The 18,451-nt window shown below is 41.4% G+C and overlaps 1 protein-coding gene across 2 annotated transcripts in view; it reads right to left on the bottom strand.

Annotated features, from left to right (window-relative positions):
• Positions 1-11,511, bottom strand: part of LOC149310020 (cyclin-Y) — a 122,431-nt gene extending 110,920 nt beyond the window's left edge. For both annotated transcript variants that reach the window (XM_089533502.1, XM_089533503.1), the window contains exon 1: positions 11,203-11,511. In XM_089533502.1, coding sequence (XP_089389628.1) covers positions 11,203-11,356 — 154 coding nt within the window. In that variant the 5' untranslated portion in view covers positions 11,357-11,511. The remainder of the gene's footprint in view (positions 1-11,202) is intronic.
• Between the last annotated feature and the right edge of the window lie 6,940 nt (positions 11,512-18,451).

Below are 18,451 nucleotides of genomic sequence, written 5' to 3'. Positions count from 1 at the left end.
TACATTTCACCAAATTTTCACTTCAACCACATGAAGGTATATATATGTAAATACATTTAGGCTGTGCATATGATATTGTAATTTAAACGTATAATTTTAACTTTCCAAGCTATTTATGTCACAACTACAGTTGCCCCTCCAAGTCCACGGACTTGAGATCCGCGGACTTGGAAATTTGCGGAGGGGCAACCGCCATTAACAGCAATGGGGCACATGCCCGTGGTGCATGCACCCCATTCAAGCCTATGGGGCTTGAATACTTGCAATATTTGGAACTTGTTGGGGGGTCCAGAATGGATCCCCCACGAGTTCCAAGGGCCAACTGTATTACAATTACATTCAATGATATATGGGAATTATGATTTATGAGTAACATTAGTACACACACACACACAACTACTACTACTACTACTACTACTACTAAGGATTCTGTATGGTTTGGTATACAAGGAGGTCAACTGGAGGGTGATACCATGAGTTATCGCACTGGGTGGCACCAACCCTAGTGATGCCACAGGCTGAGGTACAGAATGATAGGAGCCAGTATAGTGGTTTGAGTTCTGGATTAGGACAGTTGAAATCCACTGGATGACCCTGGGCAAACTATACACTTTCAGCCTCAGAGGAAGGCAATGCAACCCCCCCCCCCCCCGAACAAATCTTGCCAAGAAAATACTATGACAGAGACATCTTAGTGTCATCATATCTTGGAAACAAAGAAATACAACAAAAAGAATGGTAGCAGCAATATGACACAAAGCAGAAGACAAAAGGGTGCTTCACTCAAAATGTTGTTTCCCAAGTTTACTATAACCCAAGTGGACTGATTCTCACATTGTCATTGAGGACATATGTCTATCCAAGCCCCCACTAAAGTCAACAGTAGATGCAGACATCATTTCCAGAATCCACAACCAATTCATTCATTGATCCCAAGGTAAAACAATCACCTGGTAATAGAGTTTCTTGATGCTGGACCTACACATCTGTCATATAGTTTCAGTACTGCAGCATTTGTTCATTCCTTCTCAGAGCTGTGGCCTTCACAAACTAAGAGGAGAATGTGAAAATAAGATCCAAGTTCTGCCACTATCTTCATTAAGCATGAAGAGGAAACAATAAATCATTGCCACAGGATGATATTTAGCCCTTAATGCAATCATATTATCTAGTTAAGGGGGGAAAGGCAATTATGACTTGGGTCAAAGGTCAGATTGACCTTTTTGGCAAATACAGTCAACATAAGCTGAGTCTTAAATTCACTGTACAATAATACATTCTGCACATCTGTGACATCAATTCCTTTCTCACTGATACGTAAGTTAAGTTTATCTCAGTGAACTCACACACAAACTGCAAAGTTTCGAAGGAACAAAACTGTACCACACTGTTATAGAAGATATTGAGAGAATTAGCACAGAGACGTCATACATCTAAATAGGGCCAGTCCCAGACAATTTGGTCTTGAGGGAGAGCAACAAATAAAATTCTACCTTCCCACCCAAGTCAAGGTTTTCTTGCTGTTGTTAACTGTGGATGAGACATCTCCAAGACTCCATTCTCCACTGTTCTGCTTAGATCCTGCAGGCTCAAGGTGGTGGCCTCCCTGAAAACACAACCCCATTGATAGCCCTTCTGCCACAAATTTATAAACCAAAGGCCTGCCTGAATAAAAGGGTGTTTGCCATGCCAGCGAAAGGAAAGGAAAAGGAAAGGGAGGGTCAACCAAATCTCTCACAGGAGGGAATTTCATAACCTGGGAGCAGACATCAAGAAGGCTCTCTCTCGTGTCCAGGGAGATATCGCCTTTCAGATACGGTAGTGGGGACCCAAGCAGTATAAGGCTTTAAAGTAATAACAAGCATTTTGTTTGTTTGAAATTTCAGCATGCATAATAATCTTAGCAGAGTGGCTGGAACTGCCAAGCTAATAAACACACCAATAACCCTGGAAAAGCAATAAACAGGCTGAACCTACCAATAATGTAAGGCTTAACTCTGATCAATAATTCATATTAGAAGAGATTCACTGATTCAAAGGAACTTATGCAAGTGGTACCATACCATGTTCCCATTCCATCAAGGGGCCTACTCTAGTAGGCACTGACAACTGGATTAAGGACTAACTGAGTATATGTTAGTAAATGAAGGATTTGTTAGTCATGATTATCTTTAGTTCTATTAATACGAATAAGCATCTTCTATGGATGACTGGGTCCAAGCCAATGGATTTAGGAACAATATTTTAGCAGGAAATTTTTACAGAATCTCAACTTATTACTGGAAAACTAAGATGGCAGAGGAGAATGAAGGACAACACAGAGGTGGCTGTCAAGAGCCAATAAATGCACAGCTGGGGGAAGGCAAAAACCAAGGAAACAGGAAACACAGAATGGTCAAAAACACCAACACCTTGAACAACTAAAGCTAACCTGAAGACCAAAGTTTTCAGAAATACAGAGCTCTGCCAGCTCTGCCACAGCAAAAGAGGAAGGACCCAGGAGTTGTCCTTCTGGCTCCCAAACTATCTTTACTCCCAAGTAAAAGACTATTCCAACACAAAAGAAAAGAGAAATGTCAGTTTAGCTTTCTTTACCAGTGTTGCCAACAAGCCTCGAAGATATCCCCTGGAATGTTTTACCAAAATCCAAAATCCCCGGAATTCCCCAATATTTATTATTATTATTCAGTCAAAATCCCCAGAAAGAAATTAATTAAATTCCCCGGATTCCAGGGAATTCCCCAGAAAATGGCATCACTGTTCTTTACAGCCTGACAATAACCTTGCTCAGAGCAAAATGCAAACTCTCTGCAAAGAAAACAGAATATATTTTAGCCCTTGCTTGTTAGTCCATGAATTAATTCAGCTTAAGAAGAGGCTTTGTCCTAACCGTCCTTCCAAAACCTATAGTCAAGTAAAAAGCAGCGCTAGGCCCTTTTAATTTAAAATGAATGGCTATTGAAAGGAAATTCCTAATTGATTCCAAATTTAAGTTGGTTTCTCCCCCTTCTCTTAAATTCTTTTAACTCAGCAAGAAAGCTTAATGTAAAGTGGCAGAATTGTGTGTACAAGCATCTATATCTATTGTAACATGCAAAGGGACAGAAACAAACAACATGAATCCTGTTACCTGATTATTTGAAAACTGCAAAGAGGTTTCTGGAATGCAAGAACAACGTGCTAACAGACACCAGACCCATAAATTGCTGAATCAGAAATGCACAAGGGAAACTTCACAGGGAAAACAAAGAACTCTGGTCTGGTATTAATTTGCTACCCCATTCATTCTTCAACTTCCCTGTTTTCTCCATATTGACTCTCCAAGACTTGGCAGAAACTGCGTGCCATCATATATAATCTCTCAGATGTAACCTACATCTCCATGAACAAAGACATAACACATTAAATAATAATTTAGGTATTGCTGTTCTGTTATTCAGATGCACAGCACAGGCACTCTGCAGCAAACAAAAACAATAAAGGGTCAATAACCCTCTTTTAGAATCAGTAGATATCTTCAATCATACTTCCCTTTTACTGCTGCTTCCTATATGAATGAAAGCTGCAGTTTAAGTTGGTGAAGATCTTTGGCTCTCAGAGCAATTGTTGTATAAAGATCATTACAAACAAGGGGGTGAAAGCTGCTTTAAGAAGTGGCTTTCTAGCTACTGCTTTTCTGTGGGTTAAATTAAACAGACTTTCAGTGAATTTTAAATAGTTTGTGTGTTAATAACATTTCATGTCATAAGCATTTATGCCTTACAGTGTAGCATGTTACAAATATGCAATTCTTCATGATGGGGGAGAAACTGGAATACAGGCGCTTCAAACAATGTGCCAGAAAATGAAACCATTTTCACAGCTCAATAAATTCTACCATATGATTTTGCACCTCAATAAACACCAATAGTAAGTATACACATACAAGAATTCCCTTGACTTTTTACACAGAGTGTGGAGCATTCTCAAATGATAGCACTACTCTGCCATAGCAATTCTGTGCCCAGAATTGTTTTAAGAGACAGACTTTTACAACAGATATGTGGAAAAATGAAGATTTCAGACCACTGTTACCCCCAGGGCCCCAGAGCAACATGTCACTTTTGGCACAAAGTCCAGCAGAGTTGCCTTATGGCTGTAGTGCTTCACATAACAAGGTGTATTCTGGTTCATATCAATACATAAATCTCAGCATGTTCTCATGACATCCATGTACCTATCCCTTTCCAAATATATTTGACATTCTTTTTCAAAATTACAATACAACAGTATATTTATTCCCAGCTTTCCTACCAATCTGAACCAGATTTGCAACTGAAATAATATCTAAGACACTTCCTCTCTTTCTGCTGCCTTCTACCTTCCCGAGCATTATCACCTTTTCTAATGAGTCATGCCTTCTCCTGATGTGGCCAAAGAATAACAGCCTCATTTTCATCATTTGTTGGTCTTTTTGGCTAATCACAGTATCCATAATATTCTTCTCCAGCATCACATCAAAAATGAGTTTATTTTCTTTCTGTCAGCCTTCTTCACTGTCCAGCTCTCACATTCATACATGGTGATGGGGAATATAATGGCTTACAATTCTGGCTTTAGTTCTCAGTTGTACAATTTTAGGGAGGGGTATTTAAAATTCTCAGCCAGAGAACTCTAATGCCTCATGAAACTACAAAACACAGGATGCCTTACAATGCAGCCATGGCAGGTAAAGTAGAATGTAATACTGTAACTGTGTAGTGTGAAATCCTGGATCTATCCTACTATCTACTGGGGGGTGCAGAGAACACAATCAGAGTTCTACCTAGAGTGGGAATCATACAGCTTTCCAGATGTTTCTCCCAAGAGCCCTAGCCAGCATGGTAACCAATGCTGGAAGCCTCAACCCAACATCATCTGGAGACACACATGATTCCCACTCCTGGTTTAGTCCCATGTCTTCTACATCCAGTTCAGGAGGTCTAAAAGCTGTTGTATAGTTCAGCCCTACATGGAAGGTTCCCACATACAAGGCTAAAGAAAATACATATACTGCCCTGTCTAGCAAATAAATCATTTTGAAAAACAATCCCCTGTAAAGAGTTCATCTACCACACAGAGAAAATTTAGCACACAACCAACATGGCATAAAAAGGAGGGTTGGATGGGTTTTATTAGCCATAGAGTTACACGGGATACAGTTTTCTCATCTGGAATTGACAATGAAAGATGTGATCTAGCAGAATTAGTGCTTCACTGCCAGAGTCAAGGAAGAAAGATATCAGAGTTCAAATTATTACACTACGCATGGTTTCCTGCCAACTCCACAAGCAACACATCTGGCAATGCTCTATGACTAAAACATCCTGGAGCAGCTTGCGACATCAGCGCAACATGACCTCATAGCAGCCCAAAAAGCTCTGCACCCAATCTTAAAACATTAATTTGACAGTGCTGCAGCCAAACAGGATCATGAGAAAGGAGCATCTGAAAGATCAAGAGGATGCTCAGCCAGTTCTTAGCACCACCAATCTCCTAATTAATGGAACATAACATGCTTTTAATATAATTATGTTTTAACATTATAATTGTGTTTAACTTTGTTTCAGTATTACAACGTTTTGTGTTTTTATCTGTACTTTTTCGGTTAACTCTTGTTGTAAACTGCCTGGATTCCCATTTTCTGGAGATAGGTGGAACTAAAAAACAAACAAACAAAAAAACCCTCATACCACAGTTGCCATCAGAAAAAGGCTGAGAGGGCTTGTATTTGTTTTACACAGAAGTAAGAAACTTTTAGCCCTCCACGAGTTTGACTGCAACCCCCATCAGTCTTCAACCGCGAAGAATGCTGGGAATTAAGTCAGCAATGTCTGGTTTAGCACAACCAGTTGTTAACTGGACCACACACAAGTCTGACTGATGTGAAATATCACTTAAATACAATACTTTGTAAATCTGCCACCAACTTTAACATGAATGTTATTGTCAGTGATTTCTCTCTTGAACTGTGTCACTCAGCTTTTATGAACTGCCATAAAAAGTAACTTGAGTAAAAGGGCACAGTCAGTCAAAACCCTCCTTCATGGGAACATCTTGGGCGTTTCAAGTTAAAACCTACTTGCCCTTAAAGGAATGTAAGAATCAGAAGATCAAACATTCAGCCCTTCATATCATATGCTTTCAAAACAACTGCATAAGGAAAAGGAACTGTCTTACTGTGTTGGGCAATCTATCTTCTATCTCTCTCTACCCAGGGAATCTCCAATAGTAATTTTGACTGAAGAATGAGAAATACCCAGCACTGTGGCTGAGAGACAAAGATTAATTTCCTTTCTGTCTGCTTAATAAAAAGCAAGGTTCAAGAAGCTGTACCTATATCAAATATATTAATATCAAAGACAGAGAAGTAATGTATTAGGTTAACAAAAATAATAAAATAAAATGAACAGCAAGATCTTAATAATTAACAGGAAATAATTTTAAGTTAGCTTGCTATTTCAAGTAAAAAAATTAGCATTTCTTCCCATCACTGTGTTTTCCTCCCCCTCCACCCATTTTTATAACATTTTTAATCTCCTTAGTTTAAAAAATCCATGTGTTCACTTTATTTATTAGCCAGGCAGAGGCCATACCCACAATTCTGCTTTCATTCAACATGAACCCTGAACACTCTGTGTCTTTGGCAAGGGATCAAACTAATTGACGGAAGATTACATTGCACATATAGAGAGAAATCACATTTTCAGAACTGCTACTTTACTTTGGAAATGGCAGAAAATAAATACTAAACTCACTGAGTGTACTTGTACGAATGACAAGGTCTCCCCCTGCACTAACATGTCATACTAATGCACTCACTGCTAATCTGAACAGTTCTGCTGTCAAAGTATAAGAATTAATCAATTGTTGGTTCTTTCAGTTTTCATTGACCAAATCATTCTGTGCTTTCAATTCGCTTGCTGAATTATGGAGTCCCCATGAATTTCATAGGGTTTTCTTGTCCAAGAAATACTGAAGAGGTGGTTTTGCCAGTTCCTTCCTCCGAAATATAGCCCACAATACCTAGTATCAATTGGCAGTCTCCCATTCAAGTACTAACCAAAGCTGACCCTGCTTAGCTTCCAAGATCAGATAGGATCTGGTGTAGGATATTTAGGCCTGCAAGGCTTGCTTATCATCTAGCAGTTTGTGGTCTTCAGTGATAAAAGATTCCATGAAGTATTCAAGTCTTTTTATGAAATGATTTAGTAAATTGTAATCCTATGAATGCTTCTCTCAAAGTAAAGCCAGTGAACATAATGGGATGTAGCATCTGAGCAGACACGCATAGGTTTGAACTGCTAAATAAACAATACTAGCTAATACCTCCATGCCTTTTAGGAGTAAATATAGCAAATCAACCCTAAGAACATAAGGAAAAAACATTTAAAAAATCCAACATACAGCAACATTTCAGCAACCTGTTTCTATTTATACAAACATATCCACCCAAACATACATTTTAAAAGAACTGACTGCCCCCAATTAATCTATACAAGGAACACACACTAGACAGATAAATCAAATTCTCCTCAGTTTTCAAATAATCCATTATGCCAACTGGTTCTGGTGAAGGCATAAACTTGTTGTTACATGCCTTCTTGTTGTTTCCAACATGTGACGATGCTGAGGAGGATCTATCACAGGGTTTTCTCAGCAAAATTTGTTCAGAGGGGGTTTGCCTTTGCCTTCCTCTGAGGCTGAGAGAGTGTGATTTGCCCAAGCTCACCCAGTGGGTTTCCATGGCTGAGATAGAATCTGAACTCTGTTCTCCAGCCATAGTCCAATGTAAAAACCACTACACCATGCTGGCTCCCTTGTCTTCAGGACTGTGTAAATTTGTTAGAGGAAATATTATAAATTAGGGGCTTTTGTAATATATAACAGAAGAATGGTTATCTCATGCTAGTGATTAATTTGAGTGGTCAGAGATGTTAAACCCCAGGGGATACCAAGGGCCCACTGTATTGGGACTGAAAAGGAGGAATAAAACCAGATTTTCTCTTTTCAATACCCTCATAACACAAGATGATTCAGTAAAATACTGGTTGCCTGCGAACATATTGCATTAGCTATAATAAGCATTTTTTTAACGAGGCAAGAAAGGGATGTTAAGAGGCTTTCCCCTCTGGAGCACGAGAAGAAAATTCAACCTCAGAATGACCACATCCCAAAAGTAATTTCCCAGGTGATGCTCCACATGAAAATGTGAGCATCTGAAAACCTCATAAGGCGTGCATCTGCCAAAATACATGAGCAACACATGCATGCCAGCGAGTCCTGCAACAGATTGGAAGTGGGACTGATGTGGGTGGATGCATGGATGCAATGGGCAAGAGCTATTCAGCGGTTCTCACACAGAGAAAAGTAAAGTTCAGTTCAGTTCAGCTCCAAGATGTACAAAGAAGAAGACTGCAGTCCTTATCTCTTTCCTTTAAAAACACAGACTGAGTACCATCTCCCCCTTTGAATAGTTCTCCCTCTTACAGCAGGAATTACCATGTTGCTAAGAAGGAATGTGCATATGGGTGGCATGGCTATTTTAGTACAAAGGTACAGTACTAAAGCATTTTCTAGGGCCTTCCTTGCTTTCTGTTGACCACAAGGAATCAGGAATGTACAGGAAACACTCCTCCTTCTTCATTCAAATGATGAATATTTCTCTTGGTAACAGCACGCTATTATGTGGATTGGAGGATGCGAGTAGAAATGCTGGGAAATTCCTTGTTGTTGTGTGCCTTCAAGTTCGTTTTCAATTTATGACAACACTAAGGGAACCTATCAACAGGGCTTTCTTGGCAACATTTATTCAGAGGGGGGCTGAAGTTGCCTTCCTCTGAGCCTGAGGGAGTGTGACTTACCCAAGTTCACCCAGTTGGTTTCCATGGTCATGCAGTGATTTGAACCCTGATCTTCAGAGTTGTCGCCCAGTGCTCAAATCACTAAACCACATTGGCTCTCAGAAGATACACAGAGAAACATTTGAGGAAGGAGAAAATAAGCAGGACACGGCTCCAGCTCACTGAGATAACTAGTTACTGTTAACACCCATCAAGTTGTCCACAGACAGAAGCGATATTCCTCTTCCGCCCTTTAATATGTGGAGAAGGGTGGGATTTTCCTTATTCCTTTTATCAGTTGTGGGAGAGGGGAAAGAAATGTGCTTTCCAAAATGTTTTATGACTGGACTCAGCAAATTACTACTGAAATGGATAAAATATGGACCTTCTTTCTCAGCTTAGGACACCTCAAAGAACCATGGGCCCCAGCTCTAAGGAAACATTCCCCATAGCCAAGCACACCGACCACCCTAGAAGAAAGAGAAGGCTTCAATGTGTGTGTGTGCTGTGTTGTGTGCCTTCAAGCTGTTTCCGACTTATGGTGGTCCTAAAGTGACTCTATCATGGGGTTTCCTTGGCAAGATTTGTGCAGAGGGGGTTTGGCTTTGCCTTCCTCTGAGGCTGAGAGCATGTGACTCAACCAGTGGGTTTCGTGGCCAAGCAGGGAATCGAGTCCTGGTCTCCAGAGTTGTAGTCCAACACACCAATCTATATGCCACACCAATTCTCTAAATATGTGTGTGCATCTGTATATACATACACATATATACACACCTCTATAGGAACCTCTAGTCATCCAGCACAACTCTATGGTCAACATCTGCCAGAGGTGTTTTCTCTAGGAATCTCTAAGTCCCCCAGGGCAACCCTATGGTCTGTTTCCAGCAGAGTTGAGCTGGAGGACCTAGAAATGCCTACAGAGAACATATTAATCAAATCCACAAATAATCAAATCCGCAAAAGTCACAGTCACAAATGCAGCAGGCTGACTAGAATCATAGAAAACCAAGGCCTCCAATGTTTCTGTCTCTACAGAAGCTCTAGGAATCATAAGGCACTCAAATCTGGGGCACCCAGATGTTTTGCACACCTACACACACCAGCCTATGAAACCAGAGAGACATTTGCATGCTTGAGGCATCAAAACATCCACATGCTCTCTATGTCTGTGTGTGTGTGTGTGTGTGTGTGTACATCATTGACAATTAGCTTCCCTTTAAAGGCACCCCAAATCTGACATCAAGACAGGCCTTCACACCCTAAGATTAAAGGGGGAGGTCCCACAAGACACACTGCACATGCCCAGAGACATACATATGTACAGTATGTATATTCATACATATGTATGCGTATATATATATATATATATACACACACACACACACATACATATACCTACAGAAACATATCGACAGACATACATATCCATATAGATATATACACATGCATATGTACACCTATACATACATAAAGAGACACACATAGAGAAGATAGATCGACAGACATATCCATAAAGATATAAATAGACACATACACAGAGACACACATAGATAAGATAGATCGACAGAAAGATATATCCATATATAGATACACACACATATATATGTATATAAAAACACACACACATATGCATATGCATATACAGCTAGTTAGATACAGATCATCTATATAGATGTTAAACACATACACCACATATATATACATACATATATATGCATATAGACACACACATAGACAGATTGACAGATATCCATATCCATATCGATACACAATGTATGCATATATAAACACACACACACACATATATATATATGCACATACACACACACACTTATACAGATAGACAGATCGACATACATACATATCCATATAGATACACACACACACATACATACATATGCATATATAAACATAATATACATACATATATATGTATATATAGAGACGCACATAGATTGACAGACATATCCATAGATACATACGCACATATATGCATATATAAACACACACGCTTATATATATATATATATATATACACAGAGAGATAGATATTTAGATAGACATACATATATATCCATAGAGATATACACACACACACATATATATACACACATATGTATGCATATATATAGAGAGAGAGAGAGAGAGACACACACACACAAGTGGATCGACAGACGTACATGTCCATACAGACAGACAGATACAGACACACACATACATACATACATATATATATAGCTGCAGAGAGAGGGGGGGAGACCCCATCTCCCTCCGTGCCCCTCTCCCCATCCCCTCCCCCCCCCTCTCTCTCTCTCTCTCTCTCTCTCTCTGCTTGTCTCACCGTCGATGTTCTCCCTGTCGCTGATGTGCTGGAGGTTGCAGGCGGTGTCCTCGCGGCTGAGCTCGGCCTCGGGGCGGTAGGACTCCAGGCGGGAGTGGGCATTCCTCCGCAGCTTGGGGCTGGACGAGACGCAGCAGGAGGTCGTGTTGCCCATCTTTCCGGAGGAGGGCTGGGCGCAGGCCCACGGCGGCAGGGAAAGGGAGGAAAGGGAGAGGGAGAGGCAGGCGAGGAGTCACCGCCAGCGGCGCCTGGGCTCCCTCCTCCTGCTCCCGCTGCTGCTGCTGCTGCTGCTGCTGCTCGAAAGCCCAGGCTGCCCCATGCCCGCCTCCTCCTCCTCCTCCGCCTCCTCCGCCTCCTCTTCTCCCCCGAACGCTGTGGGGAGAAGGGCTGTGGGGCTCCCCCTTTCCTCCTCCTCTTCTTCCTTCTCCTTCTTCTTCCTCCAGCCGCCTGCACTGAGACTGAGACTGAGACTGAGACTGAGGAGGAGGCGACAACAACCGCAGCCTTTCCCCCTCAGCAGTAGCTGCCTTTGGCCAAACCGGTTCCGGTTCAAGTGGGTGGGAACGCGGCGTGTTCGTTGTGTGTGTTGTGTTTGACTAACGCACTGCACTCTTGTAGCGCCGCTGTTCCACTTTTTTTAACTGCCCTGGCTGCCTCCCGTTGCACTCTGGGGCTTGGAGTTCCCCTCAGCCAAGAGCGCTCTGGCTGAGGAGCCTAAATGCCTCCCTCCTCGAACTGCGAATCCCACAATGCAACGGGAGGCAAGCCAGAGCAGTAAAATAGCGGGATAGCAGCACTATGTAGATTACCGCACTACGCTCTTTATAGTGCTGCTGTTCCGCTTTTGACTGCCCTGGCTGCCTCCCGTTGCACTCTGGGGCTTGTAGTTCGGTGAGGCCTGAGCTTTCTGGCTGAGGATTCTAAATTCCTCCCCATTAAACTACAAACCCCAGAATGCAACGGGAGGCAGCCTGAGCAGTAAAAAGTGGATTGGAACCACTTGTATTGATACTGTTCGCATTGATATTGTTATTAATGTATTTTGTGATTGTAACCCGCCTCAATCCTTTGTGGGAGGCGGGCTATAAATAATTTTATTACACTCTTTATAGTGCTGATGTTCCACTTTTAACTGTTCTGGCTGCCTCCCGTTGCATTCTGGGGTTTGTAGTTCAGTGAGGCCTAAGAGCCCTCTGGCTGAGGATTCTAAATTCCTCCTCTCTAAACTACAAACCCCAGAATGCAACAGGAGGCAGCCAGAGCAGTAAAAAGTGGAACTGCTGCACTTCACTCTGAGGAGTTTGTCCCATGAAAGATATCAGGAGTTTATCCTGTGAATATCCCAGGAAAATCATGTAATTACGCGAACCGATTTCACACTACATTATTATTATTATTATTATTATTAATAATAATAATAATAATAATAAGCTTTACTTATAGAGCGCTGTAAGTTTACACAGCGCTGTACATTACAATCAGTTAAAATTAGAAAAGAATAAAATAAAATAACCCTGCCTATGGTGTACATTCTACAAAAATAATTTAGCATAATACACATTAATACATTTTAACATTAAATAAAACCTGCCATTAAGGTGGTCGCAAAGAAGCATTGACTTCCGGATTTCACCAACAATGCATTTCTGATATTTGCGCAACTGCGCATGATAATCATTCGCGCAATTACTCGTGATTTTTGTCTTATGTGCAGGATGCTTTACACTTTAATCTCTCTTTAATACCAAAATTAGCCCCCGTGTGATAAAGTCCTTATAGTGCTACAGTACTATTCCACTTTAACTGCTCTGGCTGCCTCCCATTGCATTGTGGGATTTGAAGTTTAAGGAGGGAGTGTTTAGAATTCTCACCTAAGAGCTCTTAGGTTTCACTGAACTACAAACCCCAGAATGCAACGAGAGGCAGCCAGAGCAGTAAAAGAGAGGCAGCCAGAGCAGTAAAAGTGGAATAGCAGCACTATAAGAGTGTAGTGTGGCAATGTACTACAAGAGTATAGTGTGAGGAGTCTCACAACCCAACAGCCCCTTCATCTTGCCTCACAGGAGGATTCCACACAAGTTGAGGGGGCAAACATAAACCCTCTGAAAGGAGTTTTCCCGCTCCTTTTTCTAAGAGAAAATATGACAATTAAAGCTGCAGCTCCTTCCTTCTTTTGCTGCTTCTCCTGCCTTGGAAGGAAATAAAATTAATCGCATTTCAATGTTATATGTCGCTATCATTCTGCTTTAAGGGCTGGGGCTTGTAGTTTGGGGAGGGGCCTTTAGAGCCCTCAGCCTCACTGACCTACAAAGCCCAGAATGCCACAGGAGGCAGACATAGCAGTTAAAGTGGAACAATAGCACTGTATAACAGTGTAATGTGATATTGGAGAATACCACACTACACTGTTATGTGGCACTATTATTCCACTTTTACTGTTGCGGCTGCCTCATGTGGCATTCTGGGATTTGCAGTTTAGGCAGGGGTATTTAGGATTCTCAGCCAGAAAGCTCTTAGGCCTCACCGAACTACAAAGCCCAGAATGCCACAGGATGCAGGCATATCAGTTAAAAGTGGAATAATAGCGCTATAGAACAGTGCAGCGTGATATTGGAGAATACCACACTACACTGTTATATGTCACTATTATTCCACTTTTACAGCTATGGCTACCTCCTATGGCATTCTGGGATTTGCAGTTTAGGGAAGGGCATTTAGGATTCACAGCCAGAGAGCTCTGGCCTCGCTAAACTATAAACCCCAGAATGCCACAGGAGGAAGCCATAGAAATAAAAGTGGAATAACAGCACTATAACAACGTAGTATGGTATTCACTGGCTGCCTCCCGGGCAAGGTGACCAGAAGTTCTCCTTTTCCAGGAGAGGTCCTCCATTTCAGCCTTCTGTCCAGGAGGAATTCCAAAATGTCCTCCATTTTGAGCAGGACTAAGGCTGCATCCACACTGCAGGAACAATCCAGTTTGACACCACTTTGACTGCCACAGCTCAGTGCTGTGGATTTCTGGGAATTGTAATTTTGTAAGACATTTTGCCTTCTCTGTCAGAGAGCTCAGGTTCCACAACAAACTACAAATCCCAGAATTCCATAGCACTGAGCCTGGGCAGTTAAAGTGGTGTCCAGCTGGATTATTTCTGCAGTGTGGATGCAGCCCCGGAATGATGAAATTATAGGAGTGTTCTTAGCTTTTTATTTGGCTATGTCCTACATTTTTCTTGAAAGTTCTCCATTTTGCTGTTCCTTGCCCTCCTTTGCAGTTATGACATCTGGTAAAAATAGAATAATAGCGCTATAACTTTGTGGTGTGACCAGGGTGACCAGGCATCCTCCTTTTCCAGGACATTTCAGCCTTTCATACTACAGGAAGACTTCCAAAATGTCCTCCATTTTGAGCACTGACCATTATATGACCATTGTAGGTGCTCTAGCTCCATCCTAGGGAATCCTGGAATTTGTAGTTTGACAAGGGTCTTTAATCTTCTCTGCCATAGACTGATGGTGTCAACAGAGAATCTTGACAAATTCAACCTAGACAATGAAGAAATAGAAGCAGTAAAAGAGTTCTCATACCTGGGATCAAATGTTGATAGAAATGGGGACTGCAGCCAGGAAATCAGAAGAAGATTCTGAATGGGGAGGGTGGCTATGAAAGAACTAGAAAAGATCCCAAAATGAAAAGATATACATCTCAGCACAAAAGTTAGAATCATACAAGCTGTTGTTTTCCCCTATTACCATGCGAGAGCTCAACAGTGAAGAAAGCGGATAGGAAGAGAATTAATTCATTTGAGGAGTGGTGCTGGAGAAGAGTGCTGAGGATCCATGAACAGCCAAAAAGACAAATAAATGGGAGCTAGAGCAGATCAAGCTCTATTATAGCTCTGTCTAGAGGTCTCCCTGGAAGTCAAGATGACAAAACTGAAGCTGTCGTACTTCGGACACATCGTGAGAACGGAGGTCTCACGAGAAAAAATAATAATGCTGGGAAAGATGGAGAGAAGTAGAAAGAGAGGAAGGCCACATGCTAGATGGATGGACTCTGTTAAGGAGACCATGGATATGAGTTTACAGGACCTAACAAAACAAAAACAAAATCATTCCCCACTGTACCATGGTTGACTTGCATTGTTGACTTGTACAGAATCAGATCCACAGAAGTTGCACACAAGAGAGATTCCCACACATGCGCACACACAAACCCCTCCAAAAACAGGGGTGGTCTTGGAGATGTCTCATCCACAGGATCGGCATGCATCAAGATCAACTTGAGAGCAGAACAACAAATGGCATTAATGCTGTCTGGCTGAGAATTATAAATAATCCTCCCTGAACTGCAAATTCCAAGATTTATAGGATGGAACCAGGGCAGGTTAAATGGAATCGTAGCGCTATAATTGTGTGATGTGGATGGGTCCCTGGTCCCAATATAACAAAGGAGCACCTCATTCTGCAGCTGATACCAGGTCAACCTTGCTTACTATTTAACCACTGCACCCTGGTGGCGCAGTGGTTAAAAGCCTGTACTGCAGCCACTCACTCAAAACCACAAGGTTGCGAGTTCAAGACCAGCAAAAAGGCTCAAGTTTGACTCAGGCTTGCATCCTTCCGAGGTCGCTAAAATGAGTACCCAGATTGTTGGGGGCAAATCAGCTTACAATTGTAAACCACTTAGACACTCCTTAGGCGGTATGAAGCGGTATATAAATGAAGCTTGTTTGTTTTGTTTGTTTTACTACTCTATATGCATTATAGGTAAAAATGTCAGTAATTACAGATGACACAGATGGAAATAAGGCCTTTATGCTGGTGACTGAGCCTTGGAACCCTCTATGGAAGGAAATTAAGAAATCCACATCATGGCTAGAGTCCTCATGAAGCTGTAAAATTTCTCTTTGTCATCAACTGTTTGGTTGGATTTAGGTTTCTGAAGCTAGTTTCTTTCATTTTTTTATGTTAATACAGTTTTGATGAATATTTATGGTTTGTGCAGTGCCTGCAATTTGTCTAAAGTGTTCCATAAAAGTTTAAAATCAGCCTGTCAGTAAATTTCATCAAACAGGTTATTTCACAAGCTGACACTCAATAAAAGGAGGATTAGGTGTCACTTTAATGTGTCTTTATAAGCAAATGTCAAACATTTATCCTGCTTAAGAATTGGCCCAAATAAACCTGGGAATTAAATGTGAAAAAAGGCACTCTGCATCTTCTATTGCAATCATTAATTAAGGTCAGCCAAATCAAAATGTGGGGTGCTTCTATAATAATTCTCAGTGTGCAAGCCGTTGTAAAACAAAAACATTCCCCACTGTACCATTGTTGACTTGCATAAAGTGTTGCTGAATGGAGACATTGTTCGTGTATTTCGCTAGGTCAGAGACCACTAACTCTATAGAGAGAGCTGCTTACATGCATGAGCTTCTCTATTCTCTGAGGAGCTCTCTGCCAAAAATCAGAAGCTTCGTAGAAATCCAGAGGCTGTACAGTATGTGACTCTCAGACAGAATGCACATGAACACAATAGGGAATCGCCTTGAAACTCAATATATTCTTTCTCTACTCCAGCTAGAACACAGCATGAATATTATTTTGAAAGTCTCATTTTTAAATCAAGAGTTTGAAACATTTCTTTCCCCCCCCAAAAGAGTACATTTTGCAGAATTCCCCACAGAGAGTATGGTCACTACATGCTGGCTAAGAAATTTTGGTAGTTGTAGTCCTCTTCCCCCAAAAGGACTTTTTCCAAGCCTTCCTGTCAACTGAACTGCAACAGTCCTTTAAAATTCAGGATACAAGCCCACAGTGAGGATGTGCCAAGAAATACTGATGTATTCCCTGCTGTCCCAAACATCACTAATGAGACGCACACATATGGCAGAGGCCAGCTGCATTAAGGTTGTGGCTGCAATTTCACAATAGCAGCTCCGAAGTAGTTAGTCATAGAATCATAGAGTTAAAAGCCTAGCAACTGAATATCAGCAGCCTGCCTCTTTGCATGAAGGTAATCTCTGTCAAGACAGCCAGCATAGCATAGTGTTGACTCTGGAGATTAGGGTTTCTCGATGCCCAGCTCAGCCATGAAACTCACTGGGTGACTTTGGGTAAGTCATAAGTTCTCAGCCTCAGTGGGAGGCAATGGCAAACCTCCTCTGAACAAATCATATCAAGATAGGGTTGCTGTAAGTCAGAAACAATATGAAGGTGCACAACACACACAAAGTTTATCAAATATAATAGGGTACTAGCAATGAAACAGCACATACATTAGCAATTCAATTTTCCTCATTCAATATCAATGTTCAGTATCCAGCAAGATACTGTTTTTAGTATTTTTATTTTATTTTTCCCTGCCCATTTTACTTGCCCCTCCTGATTCATGGGGGATCCGTTCCAGATCCACTCGCAAATCAGAAATATCGCAGATATTCAAGCGCCACTGGTTATAATGGGGGGGGGGGGGGCTCTCACGTCCGCAGCCACATGTGCACCCCATTTTGTCTGTCCTCACTTGCTGTCCGTGAAGGACCAAAACCACAGATCCCAAGTCCACAAATGGGGGGGGGGGGGGGAGAGATGAGTGTGTGTGTACACACATACACACAATCTGCTTCCTGACTTTTTAGGAAGCTATGCCAAAGACAACTTGAGAAGTAGTGTACTATCGTTCGGGTCTGGACCCTACAAAAATTAAGCCCTATTGGACTCAAGCTCTAACCTGGTCATGGCTCCCCAACTGCCATGAGGTCATTCACTATCTCCCAACCTAGTCTACCTCACAGAGTTGTTGTGAGGATAAAAATGAGAACCATACATGTCACCTTGAACACCTTAAGAAGGCAGGTTATCACTGTAACAAATAAATGGCTAATACACTTGAATATTTGTTTCCAAAGCAATTCTTTTATCACTGAACCTTAGTCCTCCCTCAGTAATTTAATCAATTTTAAAAAAATAGACTCCTGGTGTTTTCTTGTTTTTAAAACTTCAATAATAAAAAGGTTGTTTCTGGAGGATACATGGGAGGCAGATACAAGTGGAAATGTAATTACATGACAATTAGAAATGTAATCTCATCATTCTGCCTGTCTGCTTTATAAATCTACTTCATCTATTTGGGACCTGGTGTGCTTTCTTTGTACTTAATCATGTCCCACTACAAGGGGTTGCATAATTGATATGAAACAGCATCTTGAGACTTTTAAAAGAGGTAAGCACCACTGAGGTTTTGCAGATT

The sequence above is a fragment of the Sceloporus occidentalis genome, unplaced genomic scaffold, assembly GCF_023333645.1.
Source record: "Sceloporus occidentalis isolate IW3139 unplaced genomic scaffold, rSceOcc1.0.p SCAF_7, whole genome shotgun sequence".
In the NCBI taxonomy this organism is placed as follows: Eukaryota; Metazoa; Chordata; class Lepidosauria; order Squamata; family Phrynosomatidae; genus Sceloporus; species Sceloporus occidentalis.
Note: the sequence above shows the minus strand (reverse complement) of the source record. Positions and strands in the feature narration are given on the sequence as shown.